Raw genomic sequence first — 27,905 nt, 5'->3', positions numbered from 1 at the left:
ACCTAATCGAATTGTGGTCACTTGTCCCAAAAGGCTCCTCCACACACACACTTCATTAACTTGCCCTTCCCAATTTCCAAATGCTAGATCCAGCGTTGCCCACCCCCCTGCCAATCTAGTTTAAACCCTCAAGTGTAGCATTAGCAAACCTTCCCGCTAGGATGTTGGTCCCCCCCTCCAGTTTAGGTGCAACCTGTCCATTTTATACTAGTCACCCCTGCCCTGGAAGAGATCCCAATGATCCAGAAATCCGAATCCCTGCCCCATGAACCAACTCCTCAGCCATACATTCATATCCTCTATCTTTCTATTCTTACCTTCACTAGCACGAGGTACTGAAAGCAATCCTGATATTACTACCCTGCATGTGCTACTTTTCAGTCTTCTTTCTGCCCAATTCCATAAAATCTTGTTGCAGAACCTCCTTCCTCTTCCGACCTATATCATTCGTGCCGACATGCATTACAACCTCCGGCTGCTCCCACTCACTCTTGAGGATGTCGTGCAGCCGCTTCGAGACGTCCTGGACCCCGGCACTAGGGAGGCAACACACCATCATGGAGTCTCGCATGTTGCCGCAGAATCTCCTGTCCGCACGTCTGATGATGGAGTCTCCCACCACTACGGCTCTGCCTGACGTCACTCTTCCCCGTTGAGCCTCAGCACCAGGGTTGGAATCACAGCCCTGGCTACCACTCAATCTTGTTGTGTCGTCTGCTTCCAAGAGGGTGTACCTGTTTTCAGTAGGTACAGCCACCGGAGTCCCCTGCACTCCACGTTTACTCCTCTTTCTCAGTCACCCACCTTCATTCTTCCTGTATCCTTGGTATGACAACCTCACTATAGGTCCTGTCCAGGAAATTCCCGTTTTCCCGGATGCCCTGAGGTCATCCAACCGCAGCTCCAGTTCCTCAACACATTCGTTCAGGAGCTGCACCTGAACACAATTTCCGCAGGTGTGGTTTCCAGAAGTACCAGCAGTGTCCCTGACTTCCCACATCCAGCAGGAAACACACTGCACCAACTTACCTGCCATTTTCTTCAACGGACAATGACAATCTATCAGTCCTCAATATGTGTCTACCAAAGATGTGTGGATTGATTTGAGCAGTGAAACAGGAATCATAGAGGGGGAGCAGTGAAAGGGGGCTCACAGAACCCATCAGAGAGGAGAACTTGTTCAAAATAGGCATACCTTGAGGAGAATCCTACTTTAATGTTTTCCTCCTCCTTCCTCCAACGGGGGTTCACAGAGACCCTCTCTCACTGCACCCCCTCTATGATTCCTGCTGCACATCCACGGTCTCCTGAGATGCTGCCTGACCTGTTGAGTTACTCCAGCACTGTCTTTTTTTTGTGTGAGTTGGTTGGTTGGTTAATTGGATATTATAAATTGCTCCCAGTGTGCAGGTGAATGGTAGAACCCAGGGGATGTTATTGAGAATGTGGAAAGAGTAAAACAGGATCTTTGTAGGATTAGTGTAAATGAGTGCAGATGGTCAGCATGGATTCAGTGAACTGAAGAGTTTGTTTGGATGAGGATGTAGAAGGCATGATTAGTAAGTCTGCAGATGAGATTAGGGATGCAGATGGATGATAGTGAAGATGCTTATCAAAAATTACAGGATTCTGATCAGTTGGGCAATGGACTAAGAAATGGTCAATGGAGTTTAATGGAGATAAGTGCCAGGTTTACATTTTGCAAAATTAAACCGGTGGAATCTACACAGTAAATAGCCGGTCCCTGGGGAGTGTGGTGGAGCAGAGGGATCTAGGAGTGCAGGTACATAGTTCCTTGAAAGTGGCAACACAGGTAGACAGGGTGGTTAAGAAGGTTTCTGGTATATTGGTCATTATCAGTCAGGGTATTGAGTATATAAGTTGGGATGTTATGTTACAGTTGTACAAGGTGAAGCCGCATTTGGAATATTGTGATCAGTTTTGGTCATCCTACTGTAGGAAAGATGTTGTTAAGCTGGAAAGGGTACAAAGAAGTTTTGAGGATGTTGTCAGAACTCGAGGGCCTGAGCTATAGGGAGGGGTTGGGTAAGCTGGGACATTATTCCTTGGAGCACACAAACTAACAATGGACACAACACCTATCCCAGAGGCACACCACTAGTTACTGGCCTTGAATCCGAAAAACCTTCCATCATCACCCTACTTCCTTCCATGAAGTCTATTCTCTATCCAGTCAGCTAGCTCTCCCTTGATTCCATGCAATCTAACCTTCCAGAGCAACCTTCCATGTGGAACCTTATCAAATGCCTTGCTGAAGTTCATATAGACAATGTCTACATCAATCATTTTGGTCACTTCTTTAAAAAACTCACCGATTCATAAGACATGATCTCCCACTTTCAAAACCATGCTGACTATCCTATCCCTAATCAGCCCATCTATCCAGATGCAGGAACTAAAGATTTAGATATATCTGTTTCATAATGTATTTAATATCTCAACTTCCTGCCACTGATCTTTTAACCAATTTGCAACTACAATCAATGCCAAGATTTCTCGTTATAACATTTGGTTCTTTCAAATGAGGTCAGCTTTCTGGGCTCAGTCTTCCTGGCACCTGCATCAACAGCAGTCAACCTATCAAAAAAAGATCCTGATGTGTATCTCAGAACTGCCTTACTGAGTGATAAATCTACACCGTCTTGCCATTGCGTTATTTTACTTTAGAGTTGCTTTATCTCATTAACTACCCGAATATATGTTTTAAATGTTCTTGAGATGTAGCTGTCAAGGCGCAGGAGCCCAGACTAGTTTAGGCTCTTCTCAAAGCTCAAGTCTCTCTGGAAGTTAGAGAGGATTGAATGGTTACAGAATTGATACTATTTGAAATGCGAAGACATTTCTTAATTTCAATTCCAAGTCTACGTTTACTTATGATTGATTGATTAAAAAGATACAGTATGGAAAATTGCCCTTCAGCCACCAAGTCCATGCCGATCATCGATCACCTGTTCACACTTGTTCTACATTATCTACCTACTCATCCATTCCCTACACACGAGGGGCAATTTACAGAGGCCAATTAACCTACAATCCCGCACATCTTGTGATGTAGGAGTAACCAGAAGTACGCAGATGAAATCCACGCAGACACAGGGAGAATGTGCAGACTCCACACAGACAACACCCCAGATCAGGATCTAACACGGGTCTCTGTCGCTGAGGGGCAGTAACTCTACCAACTGCACCGCTCCTGGCCCCTGCGATATGGATTCTCAAAAATGATATTGCAAATACAACAAAGAAAGAGTAAATCTACATATTTAGAAAGATGAATTGAGATGAAATGGCCCAGTAAATGGAACAAAATGATTTGCCACAATGAAAAAGACATGAGAAGGATCACGATCTAAGTGCAACATCCCAAGATTAAAAAGAAAAAGCCAAATTGAAAACAGCAAACCACTGCCTCCACGATCAATATTTAAAGTGTTGCTGCTTCTTGTGGGTAGTCTGCTTTCTTGGGAAATCAGGAAAAAAGATGCATTAGTCATATTTCCACTTTTAAATGTTCTTCTCTTGGTTCAAACAAGTATGTTCTTCTCTTGGTTCAAACAACTTAAAATAGAATTTTGTACTATTTAAAATGAATTAATATCAATGTGATTATGAGGTGATTACTGGAAATTTCAAGCTTTACTTTCATAAGACATAGGTGCAGAATTAGGCCGTTTGGCCCATCAAGTCTATTCTGACTACATACAACTTTCATTGTGGATTCTGAACACTTGCTTTGCTCTCAAAAATACTGTGAATATATAAATCTCTCTCTCTCTCTCTCTCCTTTCTAATATTCAGTAGAATATTAGAATTCTCCAGTAAGCATATTCATTGAAGTAAAAATATCCAAAATCTGAATACATATGCATTTTGGATTCTTGCTAAACGAAATGCATATTTCTGGATCATGAGTTTCTATGTGCTGCTGGATCCTACATATTTGGGTAAATAAATTACATGTTTTAAGTAGAACATATTGCCATCGGGAGCACAGTATTATATACAAATACAAACATTACATCTTTAAACCTGGACATCCATGTAAATTGAAGAGTGCTCAGTCCCAATGGAGTATGATTTGAAGATCTGTTGTAATATTAACTACAAACAATGCAAGGAATATTTACATTAGATATTGCAAGATAATAACCTTAAACAAAGAATAAGTGCCTGCAGTGCTTTAAATTTCATTCAATTCTCAACAGATTTTAAAAAACTTTCCTTACGCAGGTGAAACTTTATTCAATTACTTTTGTCCAGGGTTTTCCCCAGGTTTAAAATCATTTTCAGGTATAGCAAATGCAACAAAGAGGAACACAAGGGGCTGAAGTGAGTAGAGGACTTGGCCTGGTCCATAACGGGCAGAGCCCTCCTCACCATTGAAAACATCTACATGAGGTACAGCTTCAAGAAGGTGGAATCAGTCATCAAGGATGCCCATTATGGGAACCATGCTCTCTTCTCACTGCTAGCATCAGGCAGAAGGTACAGACAGATGCCTAATGTCACACACTACCAAGTTCAGGAACAGTTACTTTCCTACAACTATCAAGTTCTTGAACCAATCCACACAAAGCTAATCCTAAAAAGCAAAAGGCAGCAGGAATTCAACGGGTGAAGCAACATCTATGGAGGGAATTGACAGACAATGTCTCCGAATGTGATCCTTCTTCCAAGTCTGAAGGATCCCAATCCAAAACATTGCCTGTCCATTCGCTCCACAGATGCTGCCCGACTTGCCAAGCACTCTACCACTTTGTATTTTACTCTAGATTCCAGCATGTGCAGTTTCTTACAACTCCAATCCTAACCCTACTTCGAAAATAGAACACTTTGCACTACAATGGACTTGACATGAGAAGGATCAACATCTAAGTGCAACACCCCAAGATTAAAAAGAAAAAGCCAAATTAAAAACAGCAAACCACTGCCTCCATGATCAATATTTAAAGTGTTGCTGCTTCTTGTGGTTAGTCTGCTTTCTTGGTAAATCAGTTAAAAAAGATGCATTAGTCATATTTTCACATTTAAATTTACACATTGCAGTCACGGTGGTGCAGCAGTAGAGTTGCTGCCTTACAGCAAAATGCAGCACCAGAGACCCAGGTTCAATCCCGACTACGGGCGCTGTTTGTACGGAGTTTGTACGTTCTCCCTGTGACCTGCGTGGGTTTTCTCCGAGATCTTCGGTTTCTTCCCACATTCCAAAGACGTACAGGTTTGTAGGTTAATTGGTTTGATAAATGTAAAAATTGTCCGGTATAAAATTGTCCAACTTCCAGTATAGGACAATTCGGAAGGTACAAGGTACTTTTTTTCCCCTGTGTTTTGTACTAATGTCTTGTTTTTTTCGACTATCTTCTCTTTTTTTTTACTGTCTTGCAGAATTGTGTGATTTTTGTATAATTTATGTTTGTCCGAGTTTATATGCCTTTAATGATGTTGCAAGAAAGAATTTTCGTTGCATCGTACCTCACCACACTTGTGCATATGACAATAAACTTAATTTGACTTGACTTATATCAATATCCAAGTCCTTAAATAGCAAACAGCAAATTCAACTCAACAATCATTACCAAATTAAATCCTGATCATTAACAACAAAACGTATACTTTCCAAAAGGATTACAAGTAAACCAGAAGTTTTGCCTGAATTTGTCTCTTAACCCGAGCACCTGTTGTTGACTTAGCACCAACTCAAAAAAAGCATAAATTAATGCAACATGGAAACAGGGTCTTCAACCCACCAAGTCTGTTCCCACCTTCAAGGACCCACTTAAACTAGTTCTATTTTAATCTTACCACATTCCCAACCCCTCCCCCTCAGAGTCCAATACTCTCCTACATACTAGGGGCAATTTACAGTGGTCAATTAATCCAGCAATCTGCATGTCATTAGAATATGGGAGGAAACTGTAACATCTGATACCAATGCATTTATGGGGAAAGCTTGTAAGCTCCAAAAAGGCGCCACTGGATGTCAGCAATGAACTTGGGTCACTGAAGCTATAAGTAGCAAGTACAAAGGAATGTTTCTATGGTTCTGTTGCTCAATCGATAAACTAACAAGCTACCAATTATCTCCACACGCTGAGCCATCAGGGTACATGATGCACATTTAAAAACCACAGCCAAAGTCAATCTATAAAGGAACTTGGTTGCTGAGCCTACTTTGCAACTACATTCATTATCTTAGAAGTAAGCACAACTGAACAATGGGGAGAAAGACGGGAGAATTAAAGAATGCGGAGATCTCGGAGAATTGTCGGGCTGAAGGAGATTAAAGAATTAGAAAGGTGGGTGAAACCTTTGGGAGAAATTAAGATATGGCGGGAGGCAGCCAATGCACAGAGAGCTACAGAGCACAGGGATGAAAAGCACAGAGGAAATTAAGATGCTGATCACGAAGGATGTTGCCAGGACTAGAGGGTGTGAGCTACAGGGAGAGTTTGAGTAGACTGGGTCTCTATTCCATGGAGCGTAGGAGGATGAGGGGATCTTATAGAAGTATACAAAATCATGAGAGGAATAGATCGGGTAGATGTACAGTCTTTTAACCAGAGTTGGGGAATCGAGAACCAGAGGACATAGGTTCAAAGTGAAGGGGAAAAGATTTAACAGGAATCCAAGGTATAACTTTTTCACACAGAGGGTGGTGGGTGTATGGAACAAGCTGCCAAAGGAGGTAGTTGAGGCAGGGACTATCCCATCGTTTAAGAAACAGTTGGACAGGACACGTTTGGAGGGTTATGGACCAAGCGCAGGCAAGTGGGACTAGGGTAGCTGGGACATTGTTGGCCGGTGTGGGCTAGTTGGGCCGAAGGGCTTGTTTCCACACTCTATTACACTATGACTCTATAAGAAGGTATTGGAATAGTCAAGCCCTCATGTCAGCGTCCTGGATGAAAATCGTATTAGCAAATGAGCTGAAACACATGGAAGAGGAAGTGCTGGGGGTCTTAAAACACATTAAGGTAGACAAATCCCTGGGACCTAGACAAGTGTGGGAAGCTAGGGAAGAAAATGTGGAATTCCTGGTATAGAGGGTCATTTATAGTCACAAGTGGGGTGCAGAACAATGGAGAGTGGCTAATTTTGAGCCTCGAACGAAGGCAGCAAGAAAAAGCCGTACAAGAGTGATTGTGAAGTTATTGGACAATTTACATGCATTTGGAAAAGCAATGACCGATTGGGGATCGTCAGCATCACTGTGCATGGAAAATTCACATGTCTCCAATTTGATAGAATTTTTTTTTTGATTGAGTAGATTGATGAAGTCGGATTAGCAGACCTTATCTACATGGACCTTTGACAGGATCCCAAATGGTAGGCTAGACTGGAAGGTTAGATCACATGCGATCCAGGGCGAGCAAGCCAATTGGATATAAAATTGGCTTGAAGGCAGGAAAGAGAGTAGTGGGAGCAAGTTGTTTTCATGCTGGAGGCTTGTGATAAGTGGTGCACCACAGAGATCAGGGCTGGGTCCACTATCGCTCGTTATTTATATTAACTATTCGGATATGAACATATGTGACAAGGTGTGTAGGTTTGCGGATGGCACAAAACATAGTGGTATAATAGTCATAGGAGGCTAAGATCTTGATCAACTGGGCAAATGGGCGAAGGAATAGAAGTTTAATTCAGATTAATGCGAGGTGTTGTATTTTTAGCAAAGCAAATCAGGGCAGGATATACATAGTAAATGGTAAGGTTCTGGGGAGTCTTATAGAATACAGAACCTAGGGATGCTGGTACATAGTTGAAGGTGACAACACAGGTGGGCGGTGCTGAAGGCTGCATTTGGCACATTGCCATCATCGACAAGTGCATTGAGTACAGGAGTTGGGACTTCACGTAACAGCTGTGCAAGGTTGGCAGTTCTGACTCCGCAACTATAGGAAGGATGTATTAAATTGGAAAAGGAGCAAAAAGACTTGAGGGTCTGGAGGGTTTGAATTACAAGGAGACACTAGGTCTTTCTTCCTGAAGTGAAGAAAGCAGAGTGCTGAGGTATATAAAATCATGAGGGGCATGGATAATGTGAATAGCCACAGCCTTTTCTCAAAGTTAACCAAGGAGGACAGAAAGCGCTGGAGTAAGTCAGCAGGTCAGGCAGCATCTCTGGAGAGCAGTTTGAAAAAAAGTCATACCGCTTGGTTGTAAGTTTGGGTTGTAAACTGGGTTGTAATATCAACTACTCTAACTTCAAGTTACCCTTGTTTTCCCTCCCTCTCCATCCAAGTTCTCCGACCAGTCTGACTGTCCCCTTGGTTAAATTTTTATCTTTGTATGCATTGGTGTCACCTTGCTAACAATGATCTATTCTACATTTTCCTTGAGCTTCGTCCCCTTTGATGTCTCGTTTTCACACCTTACATTCTTTATCTCTGTGTCTCCCTCTCCCCTAACTCTCAGTCTGAAGGATCTCGACTCGAAAAGTCACCCATTTCTATCCAGAGATGCTGCCTATCCCACCCGCTGAGTTGCTCCAGCATGTTATGTCTATCTTCAATGTAAACCAGCATCTGCAGCTCCTTCCTACACATCCTGACATTCCGATTGTTGTCTTGACAATCTGCCAACATTACATGCACCCTCCCTAACTTTATCTAATGAACATTAACAAACCTGAAATTGTTACTCAACCATTCCTCTCGCCCTCCCACTGCTCACTCTGGCAAAACATCAGTATCCTTTCTGGCACCCAAATTATTTAGAAAAGGCTATTACTTCCATGTTTGCGCTATTTTCCCACTAAGATATAGAACCACAGAAGTTTATTGTCATGTCAGACCTTTGGATGCATCACCAATATTAGTTTAAGCTGTTGCTGAAAGCATCCTGAACTATATATACCTCAGTAGAACGTCAGCATTTTCAGGGTAGGAAATGGGGGAGCGGAAGGAATGAAAACAAAACTAAATTCACCTGCATGACTAAACAAAACTAACTTCACCTTGCTCTTTGGAAGTTCTTTTTATCGTGACGTGGATAAATTACTGAGCCTAGCCAAGCCGGCACTATCTGACCCATTTCATCAGATTAAGCCCTGTCACTAGTTTTGTCCATTCAAGAGTCAAGCGTGTTTATGTCATATGTCCCAGATAGGACAATGAAAGTCTTACTTGCTGCAGCACAACAGAATATGTAAACATAGTACATAACTGTAGAAGAAAATAAAGTTCAGTCTGTGTATACACATGCACACATACTCAATAAATAACAAATATAGTGCAATAATAATAACAGTCTGTTGCAGTTCAGAGTTTATTTGTTGTTGCGTACAGCCTGATGACTGTAGGGAAGAAGCTGTTCCTGAACCTGGACGTTACAGTTTTCAGGCTCCTGTACCTTCTTCCCGATGGCAATGGTGAAATGAGTGTGTGGCCAGGATGGTGTGGGTCTTTGATGATGTTGGCTGCCTTTTTAAGGCAGCGACTTCGATAGATCCCTTTGATGGTGGGAAGCTCAAAGCCGGTGATGGACTTGGCAGTGGTCACAACTCTTTGCCGTCTTTTCCGGTCCTGGATGGTCAAGTTGCCGAACCAAGCCTCGATGCAATCAGTCAGAATACTCTCTACTGTGCACTTGTAGAAGTTCAGGAGAATCCTATTTGACATGCCGAATCTCTGTAATCTTCTCAGGAAGTAGTCGCTGATGTGCCTTCTTTATAATTGCATCAGTGTGCTGGGTCCAGGAAAGATTTTCGGAAATATGCACGCCCAGGAATTTGAAGTTTTTGACCCTCTCCACCATCGTCCCATTGATGTAAACAGGATTGTGGGTCTTCATCCTTCCCCTATCAAAGTCCACAATCCGTTCCTTGGTTTTACTGATGTTGAGAGCCAGGTTGTTGTGCTGACACCATTTGGTCAATCGGTTGATCCCACTTCTATACTCTGACTGTGATTCGTCCAACAACAGTGGTGTCGTCGGCGAACTTGATGATGGAGTTCGCATTATGTCTGGCTACGCAGTCATGGGTATAGAGTGAGTAAAGCAGTGGGCTGAGCACGCAGCCTTGAGGTGCTCCCATACTGATTGTTACTTAGGATGAAATGTTTCTGCCAATTTGAACTGACTGTGGTCTGTAGATGAGGAAGTCGAGGATCCAATTGTAGAGGGATACACAGAGACCCAGTTCCGTGAGCTTGGTAAACAGCTTGGAGGGGATGATGGTTTTGAACGCCGAGCTGTAGTCTATAAACAACAACCTGACATAAGTGTTTTTATTGTCCAAGTGGTCCAATGCGGAGTGGAGAGCCAGTGAGATCGCATCCTCCGTTGACCTGTTGTGGCGGCAGGCGAGCTGTATTGGGTCAAGCTTCTTGTTGAGGTAGGAGTTGATATGCACCATAACCAACCTCTCAAAGCACTTCATCACCACAGACGTCAGTGCCACTGGTCGATAGTGTATCAGTGTATCATATTCATGTCTATAGAACAGTGATACATATTTATCCCATTTCCTTGGTCCAGTTAGCTACAACATTTCAAGTGAACATCCAGTTTTGTCTGACATAATTCATAAGTCATAGGAGCCGAATTAGGACATTTGGCCCATTGAGTCTATTCTGCCATTCAATCATGGCTGAACTATCTTTCCCTCAACCCCATTCTCCTTCCTTCTTCCTGTGACCTCTTACACCCTTAATAATCAAGACTCAACCTTTGCATGTGATGACATTACCGTTTCATTACATCTGCCCTTTAACTTTAGACTTTAGAGATATTGCATGAAAAAAGACCCTTTGGCCCAAAGAGTCCGCGCCGACCAACGATCATCCCGCACACTAGCACTATCCTACACAATGGGGACAATTTACAATTTTACTGAAGCCAATTAACCTACAAACCTGCACGTCTTTGGAGTGTGAGAGGAAACCAAAGGACCCGAGGTCACAAGGAGAACCTACAAATTCCGTACAGACAGCATCGTTGGTCAGTATCAATCGCGGGTCTCTGACGCTGTAAGGCAGCAACTCTACCACCGCGCCACTGTGCCGCCCTTAACGTATTTGCAAACTACATTAGTCTCCTTAGTAATTGACTTTTCTGCCAGAAAAGAAAGGTCATTTCCTTTCATTTGATTCAACTCATTCAGTGCCCTCCATAATGTTCGGAACAAAGACCCATCATTTATTTATTTGCCTCTGTACTCCACAATTTGAGATTTGTAATAGAAAAAATCACATGTGGTTAAAGTGCACAATGTCAGATTCTATTAAAGGGTATTTTTATACAAGTTGGTTTCACCATGTAGAAATTACAGCTGTGTTTATACATAGGTCCCCAACCCCCATTTCAGGACACCATAATGTTTGGGACACATGTCTTCACAGGTGTTTGTAATTGCTCAGGTGTGTTTAAATTTCTCCTTTAATGCAGGTATAAGAGAGCTCTCAGCATCTAGTCTTTCCTCCAGTCTTTCCATCACCTTTGGAAACTTTTATTGCCGTTTATCAACATGTGGACCAAAGTTGTGCCAATGAAAGTCAAAGAAGCCATTATGAGACTGAGAAACAAGAATAAAACTGTTTGAGACATCAGCCAAACCTTAGGCTTACCAAAACCAACTGTTTGGAACATCTTTAAAGAAGAAAGTGAGCACTGGTGAGCTTACGAAACGCAAAGGGACTGGCAGGTCAAGGAAGGCCAAGGCAAGCAAGTTGGAAGGCCAAGGCAGGCAAAGGGACTGGCAAGCCACAGCTGATGACAGAAGAATTCTCTCTATAATAAAGAAAAATCCCCAAACACATGTCCGACAGATCAGAAACACTCTTCAGGAGTCAGGTGTGGATTTGTCAATGATCACTGTCTGCAGAAGACTTCATGAACAGATATGCAGAGGCTACACTGCAAGATGCAAACCACTGGTTAGCCGCAAAAATAGATGACCAGGTTACAGTTTGCCAAGAAGTACTTAAAAGAGCAACCACAGTTCTGGAAAAAAGGTCTTGTGGACAAATGAGACGAAGATTAACTTATATCAGAGTGATGGCAAGAGCAAAGTATGGAGGAGAGAAGGAACTGCCCAAGATCCAAAGCATACCACGTAATCTGTGAAACACGGTGGTGGGGGTGTTATGGCCTGGGCATGTATGGCTGCTGAAGGTAGTGGCTCACTTATCTTCATTGATGATACAACTGCTGATGGTAGTAGCATAATTAATTCTGAAGTGTATAGACACATCCTGCTCAAGTTCAAACAATTGCCTCATTGGCCAGCGGTTCATTCTACAGCAAGACAATGATCCCAAACATAATGCTAAAGCAACCAAGGAGTTTTCCAAAGCTAAAAAATAGACAATTTTTGAGTGACCATGTCAATCACCCGATCTGAACCCAATTGGGCAGGCCTTTTATATGATGAAGAGAAAACTGAAGGGGACTAGCTCCCAAAACAAGCATAAGCTAAAGATGGCTGCAATATAGGCCTGGCAGAGCATTACCAGAGAAGACACCCAGCAACTAGTGATGTCCATGAATCGCAGACTTCAAGCAGTCATTGCATGCAAAGGATATGCAACAAAATACTAAACATGACTACTTTCATTCATATGACATTGCTGTGTCCCAAACATTATGGTGCCCTGAAATGGGGGGGGGGGGGGGGGGGGGGGGAAGTATAGTATAAACACTGCTGTAATTTCCACATGGTGTAACCAAAATGTATAAAAATGGCCTTTATTAAAATCTGACAATGTGCACTTTAATTACATGTGATTTTTGCTATTACAAATCTCAAATTGTGGAGTACAGAGGCAAATAAATAAATGATGGGTCTTTGTCCTAAACATTATGGAGGGCACTGTATACTTTGATATATCTCAATTAAATTTCCCCCAGATTCCACTATTGCAAGGAAAACCATCTCAGCCAATCCAATCTTTTCTCAGAGATAATATTCACCATTCACAGAAATATCCTCACATTTTTTTCTGTGTCTTTCCAAGTGCAGTAACATTGTGTTAGAAGAGTTGTGACCCGGATTGTATGTCGACTCTGGCTGAGGCTAACTGATGTTTTACACATATCAAGCACCTACTTCCCTGCTCTTATTTTCTATGTCTCAGCGATATTTGAAGTAAACCCTTATCCCTTCTGAACTATTTAGATTACCCACAGTAGTAGCATAATTTATCTATTCCAAGCAAAATCCCAAACTCTAATTTATGCACAACTTCATTGTAAAGGGGACACAAAGTACTGGAGAACTCAGCGAGTCAAGCAACATCTCTGAAGAACATGGATAGATGACATCTTGTATGGGGCCTCTTCTTCAGACTCATCTAAGGAAGACACAAACAATCTCCCGGATTAGACCGAGGATCTAGTGGGAGGGAGGAACTGAAGGGAATCCACATTTTCAGAAAATGGTGCTAGTTCAACTGTTGGGATTGAAGGCAGATAAATCCCCAGAGCTTGATGGTCTGCATCCCAGCGTACTCAAGGAGGTGGCCCTAGAAATCGTGGATGCATTGGTGATCATTTTTCAATGTTCTCTCGACTCTGAATTAGTTCCTGTGGACTGGAGGGCAGCCACTTTTTAAGAAAGGAGGGAGAGAGAAAACGTGGAATTTTAGACCAGTTAGCCTTACATCGGTAGTGGGTAAGATGCTAGAGTATTATTATGGGGAAATCATGCTTGACTAATCTTTTGGAATGTTTTGAGGATGTAACAAGTAGAGTGGATAAGGGAGAGCCAGTGGATGTGGTGTATCTGGACTTTCAAAAAGCCTTTGACAAGGTCCCACACAAGAGAATAGAGTGCAAAATTAGAGCATATGGTATTGGGGGTAGGGTAATGACATGGATAGAGAACTGGTTGGCAAACAGGAAGCAAAGAGTAGGAATTAACGGGTCCTTTTCAGAATGGCAGGCAGTGACTAGTGGGGTGCCGCAAGGCTCGGTGATGGGGCCCCAGTTGTTTACAATATATATTAACGATTTAGACGAGGGAATTAAATGTAACATCTCTAAGTTGCGGATGACACAAAGCTGGGTGGCAGTGTGAGCTGTGAGGAGGATGCAATGAGGCTGCAGGGCGACTTGGAAGCATGGCAGATGCAGCATAATGTGGATAAATGTGAGGTTATCCACTTTGATGGCAAGAACAGGAAGGCAAATTATTATCTGAATGGTGTCAGATTAGGAGAAGGGAAGGTGCAATGAGACCTGGGTGTGCTTGTACATCAGTCATTGAAAAGTAAGCATGCAGGTAAGCATGCAGGTACAGCATGCAGTGAAGAAAGTTGGTCTTCATTGTGAGAGGATTTGAGTTTAGGAGCAATGAGGTCCTACTGCAGTTGTACAGGGCCCTGGTCTTCTTCTTCTTGCGTTTGAGTCAGCAGAAGTCCGCAGCAGGGTGATGCCATCCGGTTCGACATCCGTAGGTGCCCACCCTAAAAAGGGCGCATGCTGCGGCGCAGATGCTGTGAGACCGCACCTGAAGTATTGTGTGTAATTTTGGTTTCCTAATTTGAGGAAGGACATTTTGTCGTATATGTCGTGTTGTTACTTCCAAGCGGAGCACCAAGGCAAATTCTTTGTATGTGTACATACTTGGCCAATAAACTTATTCATTCATTCATTATTGCTATTGAGGGAGTGCAGCATAGATTCACCAGGTTAATTCCCGGGATGGCGGGACTTACATATGATGACAGAATGGGTCGACTAGGCTTGTATTCGCTGGAATTTAGAAGGATGAGAGGGTATCTTATAGAAACATATACAACTCTTAGAGGATTGGACAGGGTAGATGCAGGAAAAATGTTCCCGATGTTGGGGGAGTCCTGAACCAGGGGTCACAGTTTAAGAATAAGGGGTAGGCCATTTAGGACTGAGATGAGGAAAATCTTTTTCACCCAGAGTGTTGTGAATCTGTGGAATTTTCTACCACAGAAGGCGGTGGAGGCTAATTCACTGGATGTTTTCAAGTTAGATTTAGCTCTTAGGGCCAAGGGAATCAAGGGATATAGGGTACTGATTTTGGATGATCAGCCTTGATCATATTGAATGGCGGTGCTGGCTCAAAGGGCCGAATGGCCTACTCCTGCACCTATTTATGTTTCTATGTTTCTAACAGTCTGACCCATCAGTCTGAAGAGGTATCTCTATCAGAAAAGTAATCTATCCATGTTCTCCAGAGATGTTGTGCTGTTAATCTATTTTGTAAACCGGCATCTGCAGTTCTTTGTTTCTTCATTCACACCTTATCCCATTCATTTATCACCTCACTGTCATCCCACTGCTCAATTTTGTTTTCCTTGTTCTTGTTCCTAAATTCCTCCTTGGCTTGCTGTAATACTTCCAGGCATACTTCCACAGTGCAATAGGCATATCTCCACTTATGTGGCTTCTACCACTGGCTCCTGAAGACAGCAGTCATTGCTATCTAATAGCTCATCTGTGCTGGATGCCCGACTTCCACCCGTCCCCAATTCGGACAGCTATGACGGAATATTACTAATTTAAAAGTTTAAGCAGTTGCTCATGGCTTCCCCAACTTCCACACAACAAAATGTCAGCACTTTCGAAAGGTTTAGATGAGCGAGGTGGGGGAAAGAAGAACACTAAATTCACATGTCTGTCTTTCTACACGCCTTTGGCTTGACCTGGATAAAGTACCGAGCTGCATCGGCACCGCCAGACCTGACCATTTGATCAGAATAAGCACCCGTCCCGTCACGGTTTTGTCAAGCTGGGGTTGGGTAGTCAGTCGGGTTCTCTTTGTGCATACATGCAACGTATGTACACGAGAAATGTAAACATACAAATATATAGTTTTCCATTATTTATCACAGTGCCAACAACAGCACAGAGGATAGCCGTGTTCCATAAATGAATTGTGAACTAGGAGCATAGAGTGGAGAAATGAGTTAGAGTGTTTCCATCGACTCTGTGATTCCGTGTCAACAAAGGCACAAATCCCCCCTGGTTGTCAGCCGCCACACGCCGTTGCAATATAAACAACAGTCAAACCTTAATTTGGAATTAGAAATGTGCGATGATGTCACAGCGTTTTATCCCGCACGAGGCAGTGAAAGGTTCAAGATTTTTTTTTTTTTTAATGGAAATATTAAGCTTTGCAACCTCAACATCTCGCTACTCGCACAGTATGCTTAAAGATAGCCATAATATTCTAGGCCGGACATTCTGAGCTTGAGGAAACTGAATCCAAGGGGGGGGGGGGGGGGGAAGAGGCCAAAGGAACGCTGTTGCTCGGTATTAGACTTCCTTTGACACTCACAAAGAAACTATTATACACTGCATGAGGCCAGGCCTTACACTGCGGCGAACGTTTCAATGAAATCGGTACGGATATTAAATGATACTAGAACAAAAGTCAAGTGAGAGGCCTTTTTTATCAACTGGAACTTGTACGTTTGAAGTCCGAATCCCACAGTACCCACATTATTGAAATGTAGTCATAAACCTATGCTTACTAGACAGTCAAGTTAGAGAAATAATTATTTCTGCACAAAATTCTTTTAGGCCGGAGTAGTCAGCAAACTGATACAGTGTGTATGTGTGTGGGGGTGGCGGGGTCAACTTGGGTAAACACACCCCAGCTACTTAACATTTTTCTGCCAAAGTACCTTCAAGCATTCGTCATTCGGACAATACACACAACCACGGCCATTTAAAGAACTATTCATTGTTAAACGTAAGGGTTCTTCTCTCCCCTCCCCCCACTTTATTCATGCAGCGAACAAGACAGATCTAGCTTGCAAGCACAATCGTGTTTAATGGGTCTACTCCTCAGAGCTAATATCCTTAATGAAAACTGTACCTGCACTTCGGGCTACAGAACCACAAGTCTGACATTTTAACAACTGCTGTACTTTGAGCCAGGCATCAGTGCAAAACTGGCTTTACATGAAGACACACATTCAGATCCCATAAATAAAGATGAATACAGTAGAATATTTCATTCTTCCCTACAGGCACACTGTTCAAAATAAGGAGCTAATAAAGCATGAAACATAGTGAAGAGAATATTAAAAGAGGAAATATCCCAGGCAACGGCATGTGTCGATTTGCTTGTGATCAGTACAATGCATTGCCTATGAATTCAAAGCAGCAGTTATACTAAAAATGGATGTTAAATGCCCTTCAGGATGAGGCTCAAAATGCCATATGGAGAGTACTTTACTTTGTGACCTCAGTAACAGATACCTGCTTCAGTAAACAGACAGGATTTAATGCCACATGCTTCAACTTTAAAAGTAACAGTATCAGAAGGAGAAGGGGGAAAAAAACAAGCTATTGGCAGCTCTCCTAAAAACATGAACAGCCACCATCATTATTCAGCACAACAGAGCCTGGATTCAGCTAAGCTGCTTTAGGCTCTCACATTGTTTCCCAAAAAGGGCCTTCTAGTTTTAAAAAAATGGAAAATGTTTCCACTGTGCCCACAATCAAAGCTGAAAGCTGACCTGCTCTGGGTCTGAGTCATACTCCTCATCATCTGCACTCAGGGACATGGCCATTTCTCAGTCTGGGCCCAGCCAGAAACAAACTGACATGGCTGGACTGCTGTAGTAACGAGACTCCACCATAAACCCACATTCAAGGCTCATCAATATTCATAAGGGAAGGTCAGGATAGGGTTGAACCGTTTCAATTGACCAATCAAAAATAAGCAGATGTTTTATTTTGAAAAGCCTGCAAGAGAGCTGCTGCTGGTTGTGATTATACTCCGCAGTCAGCAGGAAGAATGACATTGTGAGGGCACACACGCGACACGTTAACAAATCATCCTGCTAAAATTAGTTTACAGCTCTTCCCTCAACCCCCTCCATAGCCAACAATTACTAATACTAATTTACAAACGATCCTCAAAGAGTTTAATGCACTGAGTAAATAAAACGAGTGAAATGTAATCACAGTGTATTTTGTCGGCACACTTCATTTACAGCTTTATCTCGGCTTCCATTTATGCAATACTCTTGTGCTGATTCAGCCCGCATCTAAACACGGCTATGCGCTGCCTTTGCCGCCTGAAACAGCCACCGATACTCAAACAAGTATTAAATTTCAACAGACGACCAAAATATGCAGCCTGGCTATTTTTTGTGCAAAATATACTGCGAGGTTAATGTATAAAATAAAGCGTCTGATGTTTGGAAAGCAGTTTATTGCCAAATGCTGACAATACAATGAGCCAGCATATTTATTTTAAAGTCTGGAAATTAAAATGGCAATGGAATTCAATTCAATTTCAGATTTTGAAAAAACTAAATACAGAGAAAACTATTTCAATGTGGCGCGAAGCACTCAATCAATAATGGATTATTACAAGTGTAGTCTCATCTTGGACACGCACTTTCTTTCTGGCTCTCTCTCAGGGTTGGGCGTGATTTGCTACTACTCCAATTGTATGCTCTGAGTTAGCTTATTATTAATTCTTTGGACAACTGGTAATCATTGGCAATGGCAACATTTATTGCCCAAATCCAAATTTTGTCCAGGAGAAGGAAGAGTGCTGGGTCTGGAGTCACGTACATGCCATTTGAAGGATGGCAGATTTTCTCTTCAAAGGTGATAAATGAACCAGACTTTCACAAAATCCGCCGTTCTATGGTCATTATTATTAACAATAAAAATAGCACATTATGAATTTAATTTAAGTTGTACAGCTGCGGTGCGATATTTAAATTCTGGTCCATGGACTGTTACTTCAAACTCTAGATTACTAGTCTTTAATCTTTGCCTATTCAACTAACCTAAACAGGGTGGATTTGCAGACTGTGCCATAGGTGTTTGTGTTTGATGGGGCGGCTGGTGACAGGGCTTGCCAGTTATCATTTCCAACAAGGCAAAACCAAACAATAGTGACAACAAGCAATCACTCCCAGACAAGCTCAATGCTTTCTATGCTCGCTTCGAAAGGGAGAACATTTAAAATTGTAGTAGGGATTGAAGATGCAACATAGTTTGGTATCATATTGCAGAACTAATAATACACTGAGGGATGATGCCAAGTCAAGTCGAGTTTATTTTTATATGCACATGTAGAGGTGATGCTGGTGGAATCAGAAAAAACTGAAGAGTGTTAGACGTGCAGATCAAAATACACTACATTAAAGATCCATCTCCTCAAAAATAATCTACATTAACTGCTTAAAATGTTGTACATTTCAGAGGATTATCAGACACATTTGGAGCTACACAAGCAGATATCAGTATGGGCGTCCAAAATATTTAGCAAGGTATAGGGTTAAAAATATGCGGGCTCAGGAAGGGACTTAAACGACTCAAGGCCTATATATTTGAAATCACAATTTTGAGTATGGGGGGGGAGAAAGAAATTAAAAAATGAAGTGAAACAGAATTAATACTTTGGATCAATAAAACTGTCAGAACTGTATAAAGTGAAACAAGTTTTAAATTGCAGAGAAAGGGGGAAGAGACAGAAAATAAAAGGAGTCTGTGATAGGACGAACACCAGGTGAAACTCAATTATATACTGATTGAGTGATTGATTGAAAGATAAAGCATGGAAACAGGTCCTTGATGACCACGGATCACCCATTCATACTGGTTCTATGTTATCCCACTTTTGCATCCACTCCTTACACACTATTGGCAATTTACAGAGGCCAATTAATCTACAAACCTGGAAGTCTTTGGGATGTGGGAGCAAACCAGATCATCCGGAAGAAACACATGCAGTCACAGAGAAAACATGCAACCTCCACACAGGCAGCATCAGATCCAGAACCTTGATCTGTGGCGCTGTGAGGCAGCTGCGCCATTGTATCATGGCACCAGCAGAAAGAGAGTGGTAATGGTATTTCCGAAGGAAGAATGGAATCCAAAAAAAACAAGAGAGAAAAATATAGCTGAATGTTGCAAATGTGAAATAAAAGTCAGATTGATAAATATTAGGATCATAAGCAAATGAAGAAGGCGTCTCTGCAGGAAAATGGCACCGAATTAAAAGTTCAATACCATATTTTTGAATAGTGGAGCAGGAACCAGATGCTAATGCCTCACTACTGCTTCTATTTCTTATGTTTATGTTCTCAAGACTGGAATGAATGAGTACCTAAAATAGTTGAATTCGACATTGAGTACTGAAGGCTGTGACGTGCCAAGTCAGAGGATGACGTGCATTCCCTCGAGCTGATCTTGCGATTCGTTGGAATAGTGCAGGAAGCCAAAAATAGAGAAGTGAGAGTGGGGTGGAGAATTAAAGTGACAAGACAACTGGAAGCAAAGGATCACCCTTGCAGGCTAAACAGAGATGTTTTGCATTACACATGAATTACTTAATGGCATGGACAAACTAACATTCTGGCCAGTTTTAAGAAGTGATCTATTATGTTAGTACAATAACAATGTTGAGTCTCTCGAAAAGGTGCCATTGTGGCAAATCTATTGGTGGAGCAGGATATTTCACTTTCCAGATTTCCATGTTTAGTTGTGTAAGTACGATAGGTGGAGGTTGTTTTCTGATATTTACATTAAGAAGAAACCTAGACTCAAAGCTGGAATGGTTGTTTTACACCACAAATTTCAAACCATACAATATTTCACTCATCCCCCCCACTCATTTTCAAATTGGATATTCAATTATAAGCATAATGCTTACAAATGCCAAATGCAAGTGGTGACAGGAGTTATTATTAAAGAGGGATAAAAATAGTTAAATGGGAAGTAGTCACCTGAATGCAAATAACATTTGAATAAAATTGTGAGGGTCAAGTCTCAAAATATTTTAAATTGACCTTAATTTTATTGAAAACCTCTTTTTTTAAGAACCAAAGGAAAAAATCCTCTCTTTTGACAATGAACCTTTTTATTATAATATCTGCTCTGTGGAGAATTGGATTGTACAGACTAGTAAGTCAAATACTCAATTGACATACCTTGCAGACGGAAAGTACAATTTAAACCAGATCTACACCACGTTGCTTTGGAAAAGCAGCCAAGATTATCAAACACTCGTCCCACCCCAATCACTGTCTTTTTCTCACACCGGCAGACAAAAGCTTGAAAGCGCACACCACCATATTCAGGAACAGCTTCTGCCCCTCTGTTACCAGACTTCTGAATGATCCTTCCATAAGCTTGGGGACAGCCTGATTCTTCTCTACCACATTTCAGATATTTTGCTGTCTCCAGAACTGGTGTGATACAATGCTGAGAACTATATGCTGCACTCTATACAGTGCCCTCCATAATGTTTGGGACAAAGTCCCATCATTTATTTATTTGCCTCTGCACTCCACAATTTGAGATTTGTAATAGAAAAAAAATCACATGTGGTTAAAGTGCACATTGTCAGATTTTAATAAAGGCCATTTTTATACATTTTGATTTCAAATTACAGCAGTGTTTATACATAGCCCCCCATTTCAGGGCACCATAATGTTTGGGACACAGCAATGTCATGTCAATGAAAGTAGTCATGTTTAGTATTTTGTTGCATATCCTTTGCATCTTGCTTGAAGTCTGCGATTCATGGACATCACCAGTGGCTGGGTGTCTTCTCTGGTGATGCTCTGTCATGCCTGTATTGCAGCCATCTTTAGTTTATGTTTGTTTTGGGGGCAAGTCCTTCAGCATATTTTCTCTTCAGCACATAAAAGCCATGCTCAGTTGGGTTCAGATCGGGTGATTGACTTGGCCACTCAAGAATTTACCATTTTTTTGCTTTGAAAACTCCTTTGTTGCATTAGCAGTATGTTTGGAATCATTGTCTTCTGTAGAATGAACTGCTGGCCAATGAGTTTTGAGGCATTTGTTTGCACTTGAGCAGATAGGATGTGTCTATCTATACACTTCAGAATTCATTATGCTGTTACCATCAGCAGTTGTATCATCAATGAAGATAAGTGAGCCACTACCTTCAGCAGCCATACATGCCCAGTCCATAACACCCCCACCAACGTGTTTCACAGATGAGGTGGTATGCTTTGAATCATGCGCAGTTCCTTCTCTCCTCCATACTTTGCTCTTGTCATCACTCTGATATAAGTTAATCCTGGTCTTATCTGTCCACAAGACCTATTTCCAGAACTGTGGTTGCTCTTTTAAGTACTTCTTGGCAAACTGTAACCTGGTCATCCTATTTTTGCGGCTAACCAATGGCTTGCATCTTGCTGTGTAGCCTCTGTATTTCTGTTCATGAAGTCTTCTACGGACAGTGGTCATTGACAAATCCATACCCGACTCCTGAAGAGTGTTTCTGATCTGTCGGACAGGTGTTTGGGGATTTTTCTTTATTGTCTAGAAAATTCTTCTATCAGCTTTGGAGGTCTTCCTTGGCCTGCCAGTCCCTTTGCGATTAGTAAGCTCACCTGTGCTCTCTTTCTTCTTAATGATGTTCTAAGCAGTTGATTTTGGTAAGCCTAAGGTTTGGCTGATGTCTCTAACAATTTTATTCTTGTTTCTCAGTCTCATACTGGGGTGGGAGATTGCAACCTTCACGTGGTCCACCCTGTTTCGACTAATGCAATCAACCCGACGTACACAAACAAATAGATCAAATAGAACAACTTTAGGCTGTGCACGCCATAGAAAAGAAGAAGTCTCATAATGGCTTCTTTGATTTTCATTGGCACGACTTTGGTCCTCATGTTGATAAACTGCCATAAACGGTTCCAAAGGTGATAGAAAGACTGGAGGAAAGATTAGGTGCTGAGAGCTCGCCTATACCTGCATTAAGGAGGTAATTAAACACACCTGATCAATTACAAACGCCTGTGAAGCCATGTGTCCCAAACATTATGGTGTCCTGAAATGGGGGGACAACTGTAATTTCTACATGGTGAAACCAAAATGTATAAAAATGGCCTTTAATAAAACCTGACAATGTGCACTTTAACCACATGTGATTCTTTTCTATTACAAATCTCAAATTGTGGAGCACAGAGGTAAATAAATAAATGATGGGTCTTTGTCCCAAACATTATGGGAGGGCACTGTATCTTTCCCTTTGCTTTACCTTTGTACTCGAGTTAGGCTTGATTGTATTTATGTATGGTATTTTCTGATTTGATCGGATAGCAGGCAAAACAAAGCTTTTCAGTGTACCTATGTACATGTGACAATAGTAAACCTAAACATAAATTTTGGAAATTGGTGCTAATTGTAATAATAATCCTTGCATCAATTACATTTATGAAGAAATTCAACAAAAGGAAACCAAACACCCAGTCTTGCCATTCAAAGTTGTCTGCACATGTTTCCTGGCTCTTTCCTCTCTTAAACAACAAATCCATTGTTTTGCAAACTGTCTTTCAATAATAAATCTGTCAAACATAACTCATTCATATGAAAATAACCAGTGACGGTATATATTGAATGGAGCAAAAAAGGTTACAGGTTGTAAAACTAGCAAAAGTAATATGAAAGTAATATGAAGATGAAAGATGCCAGATACAGAATGCAGAAGGTAAAATGGTTACAGATGAAGCAGTAGCAGACAGCTAAATTAAAAATACAGACTACAAATCGCAAGGAGACTCTAGTCAAAGGAACGTCCTTCTCACAATTGGGATATGCACCTTCACTACAAAGACTGGTGCTATTCTCTGTGATTCTACATGCATAGTGAGGGATACACCAAATGAACTAGCAGTAGTAGTCTATGTAGGATTCTATTTTTTACAAATAAGTAAAAGCCACTTGTTCACAATTCGGAGAATGCAAACTAAAAAATACCCTCCGCCATTCTTCCTACTCTTCGCATTTAGTTAAGGAGGAAAATGTTGGTATTGAGGTTAACATTTGGGACTGAGCTGAAAAATAAAAACAATAAGGTATTTTTAAGGTAAGGGAAATAGATAAAAACATAAAAAGGCAGATTGAATTTAATGTTAATAGGAGTAGAGTATCATGGATAGGAACGAAAGACTCCCACAATCCATGAGTGGGATTTAAATAAGCAGCAATGGAGCTGAGAGCTCTAAAAGTGAAGATGCCCACACTTAAACATAACAGTCGATTATTTAGATTGCAATTACAGTAGAAAGTTGTAGATTATGCTCTCCATATGTATTTAAGTATCCATTCCTCTTTAAGGAACAGACAACATAGAACATAATTTTCCCCTTTGATCAAACCTCAAAAATGGTATCATACTATTGGCATCAATAGCAAAATAGCATCAGCATAAATTGCTGCATGAACCACCCATTTTATTCACATTCCCACATCTAGACCTCAGCCCCAAGTTCACAAAGCTTCCTCAATCAAATATGCATTCTCATTTATACATAAATTCAACATTCACTTTATCCAAAGCACAATGTCAATACACAATCAGTATATCTACAATTTCTCCTCATTAAGAGAGCAAAGTATTAATATGTATCCCTCCTTAATAAGTCCGCAAAGGCCAAACTTGACGTGATATATAGATATTGGATGTACTTTAGGATTCATGATACAATATCAGTTACCATAGAATCAGTGAAAGATACAGCACTAGAGCTGGCCAATCAGCCCATCCTGTCAGCATTGGGTATTTGATGGAGCTATCCAATTAGTGCTGGTCCTTCAATATTTATTCTTTGCCTATTTCAAGAATATACCTCGTTACTACTTTAAAATAATCTCTGACTCCGTTTCTGACATCTTTACCAGCAGTGCACTGGTAAAGATCAAGCAGAGTGAAATAAATGATTGTTTACACGATAATTTTCATTACAAAAATCATCTTAAATGCTGTTCTTTGGTTATTGGTCCTTCAACAACTGAAAATAATCTCTCTATTAACTAAATCAGGGGTTGGCAACCTTGTTCGGCATTGGGGTCAGGACGCATTTCTGTGAGCGGATGGGGGCCACATCTATCACGTGTACACATGGATCCCGCCCCCATACCGCCCCGGATGGCAGGCATCAAATCACGTGCTCACAGAAGGTAGACAACAATGCTGGAGAAACTCAGCAGGTGAGGCAGCCTCATGCAATCCTTGCATGTCTCACCCACTGAGTTTCTCCAGCATTTTTGTCTACCTTCGATTTTTCTAGCATCTGCAGTTCTTTCTTAAACGTGTTCACAGAAGGTGCGCGGCCGTGCCGGCGGCTTAGCGCAGGATGCGATACAGCCAGAAATCGTCCGCGCATTCGGGGCGGCCGCTCGGCGGGCCAGATGAATACGGGAAACAAAATCCGCCTGTGGGTCGGATGATTTCAGGTTACGGGCCACATTCGGCCCGGGGGCCGTAGGTTGCTGACCCTTGAACTAAATCATTATCAAAACCTCTGTTAAATTTCTTGCTAACCTCAATATTTTAAAAGAAAATCGAAATTCCACAGGCTAACAAATCAATGCATCCTACGATCTTCATATACTTGCTAAACTGTGATGAACAGAAAAGGACATGACATTTAGCCAAGGTTTTATGAAATTTCTAAATTTTGTCCTATATTTAAAGCCAAGAATTTCGTATGCTTTCATGCTTTATCAATTTATCCTGACTCATTCACAGATTTACCTGCAGGACAGGGGAAAAACAATGCCTCCTAGAAGATGTAACATCCCCGTGAACTTGTGTGAATCCCAGGCCATGACCCCTCAAAATGGAGGAGGGACATCTAAAATGGAAGCGAGGATCTTCACTGGAATCACGTGGAAGCCTTGCAGGACTACAACACCAGGTCCCATAATACCTACCCAGTCGGCTCTCCAGCACTTGGAGTATTTTATGCAGTTCTGGTTATCACATGAATAGGAAGGTTGTAGTTTCGATGGAGAGAGTGCAAAGGAGATTAACCAAAATATCACCTGAATTGGAAGTCTTTAGTTATGCAAAGAGATTGGAAAGGCTGGGCTGGTATTCTCAGAAGCAAAGGAGGTTGAAGGGTTACCAAATGGAACTATATAAAATTAGAAGACGCATAGATAGAGGTAGATAGTCAATCTTTTTTTTTCATCCACGGTAGGGGTGTTAAAAACAAGAAGGCATAAGTTGATGGTGAAAGGTAGAATTTTTTAAAGTGGATTTGAGTGATGTTTTCTTTTTACACAGGGAGTGGTTAATATCTAGAACTTACTGACAAGAGGTGGTGGCATCAGATACAATCATTAAGTTTATGAGGCAGTTAGATATGTTCTTGAATATGCAAGTCTTAGATAGATGTGAATCTAATGTAAATAGGATCAATGTAGAGCAAATAGGCTGGAAATGGTGGCCAAAGGACCCCTTACTGCGCTGTACAACTTTATGACTGATTTTATTTGAAGCTAATAATCTTTACATAGCCATTTCTTTCCTAATCTGTACATGGATAACATGAGAGCTGAATTTATATTAATATTGCAATGGTTGGGACAAGTCAATACATGCAAAATTGCATAAACAGGTAATATTTAATTCAATCACGTTGGATTAAAATCCCAAAGCAAAATTGGCTACCAAATCTTTTTTTTTTTAAATATGCAATGCTGCTTGATACTTGAAATCACGACTGTTCAACTTTCCTTCATAAATCCCAGCACTAGATCTTAAATGAAGATGTCATAACTGGCTTAAAAATTACTGGAAAGAATGATCAAAAATTACATCTTTAAATTAGTTGAAAATTTTAGAGATGGTAAACAAGCCATTTGTACTTTAAGATCCTGGTTAAATTAACAAAACATTGGCACTTCTGCAACCATCAAAATTTCAATTGAGAACAATTAATTAAAAAACAAACAATTGAGCATTACTTTCAGTTTAAGATTCAGACATTTTTTCTTACCTTCACTGTCTTTTTTGGCCATGTTACAATGGGGACCCCAGTGATAGCCAATTTCTGATCATCTTCAGCATGTTCCTCCAGTACAGTCTACATTCACAAAAGAAAAAATAATATTTTGTCATCAAACCACAATAAATTTGATTGATTTATATTGTCTGTAGTTAGGAAAACAACATTAAATGTAATTTCAAATTACATGTCTCTTTCAGTCTCTGTGACATCACTGGATTTCCTTTTTTCCTACCTGGTTAAACAATGCCTCTATTCTGAAATAGAGCTTTGTTCTAAGCTTATAATCTTTAAAAGCCCCACAAGAAAGCTTTGCTTCTTGAATTTATTCCTCAATTTCAAGTGCCACAACATTGTCCATCATGCCTTCAATTACGAAGATGCTAAACTGTGGATTCTAACCAAACACCTATCCACATACTAGAAAAAAAATTTAGTAAGCCATTGAAATAATTGCTTGGATGTGGCTTGGAAACAGTTTAGCTTTCATAATAGACAGTTTAACCTAGGCAGTTTCTTTAAAGGTCAAATAGCCCCTCTCCTGCCCCATCTGGAAACTGTTTGGACCATGCAAGCCATTCTGTCTGCTTTCAATTGCTTAGTTTAATTATGAATATGAATTATTCCTTTGGCTTGGATCATCACTGAGGCAAGATTAATAACTGGACCCAGGCGCATTGCTAGTGATATATAAACACTGCAGGCCATGTGGTCCTGACACACTATTGAATTGTTTCTTAAATAGGGAGACATTTTTCTCTGATCAGTTTCTTCAATGCCAAGAAGTTGCGACCGTACTGTTGCAAGTCCAAATTTAAAAATAAACCTCCGACGAAGTTAAACTCAAAAGGTAAACACTACAAATAAGTAATGAACAAGCAAAGAGAAAGCAAGAATACAAATGAGAAAGAATGCCCATGTGGTAGTTCGGGTCGAATTTCTTCTCTCCAGCGATGCTGCCTGTCCCGTTGAGTTAACCTAGCATTTTGCGTCTATCTTCAGGATAAGAAATATTATTGGTATCCCAGGTTTCAGACGCTGGGAGTATTTCTAATTTACACAATTACCACAATTTGAATGCGAATGTAATTTGATTAGTTTTGCAAATTATTCCAAAGGTGGTATATGAGGTTTCTCTATATTGATAGATATGTAGAGTTAGAA

The 27,905-nt window shown here is 41.1% G+C and overlaps 1 protein-coding gene across 5 annotated transcripts in view; it reads right to left on the bottom strand.

Moving 5' to 3' along the window:
• kdm2b (lysine demethylase 2B) overlaps positions 1-27,905 on the bottom strand; it is a 196,650-nt gene that overhangs the window by 51,262 nt on the left and 117,483 nt on the right. For all 5 annotated transcript variants that reach the window (XM_033043248.1, XM_033043247.1, XM_033043249.1 and 2 more), the window contains one exon: positions 26,733-26,819. In XM_033043248.1, the coding sequence (XP_032899139.1) occupies positions 26,733-26,819 (87 nt within the window). The remainder of the gene's footprint in view (positions 1-26,732; positions 26,820-27,905) is intronic.

This window comes from Amblyraja radiata, chromosome 25 (genome assembly GCF_010909765.2).
Source record: "Amblyraja radiata isolate CabotCenter1 chromosome 25, sAmbRad1.1.pri, whole genome shotgun sequence".
NCBI classification, from domain to species: domain Eukaryota; kingdom Metazoa; phylum Chordata; class Chondrichthyes; order Rajiformes; family Rajidae; genus Amblyraja; species Amblyraja radiata.
This window is presented reverse-complemented; position numbering and strand designations above follow the sequence as displayed.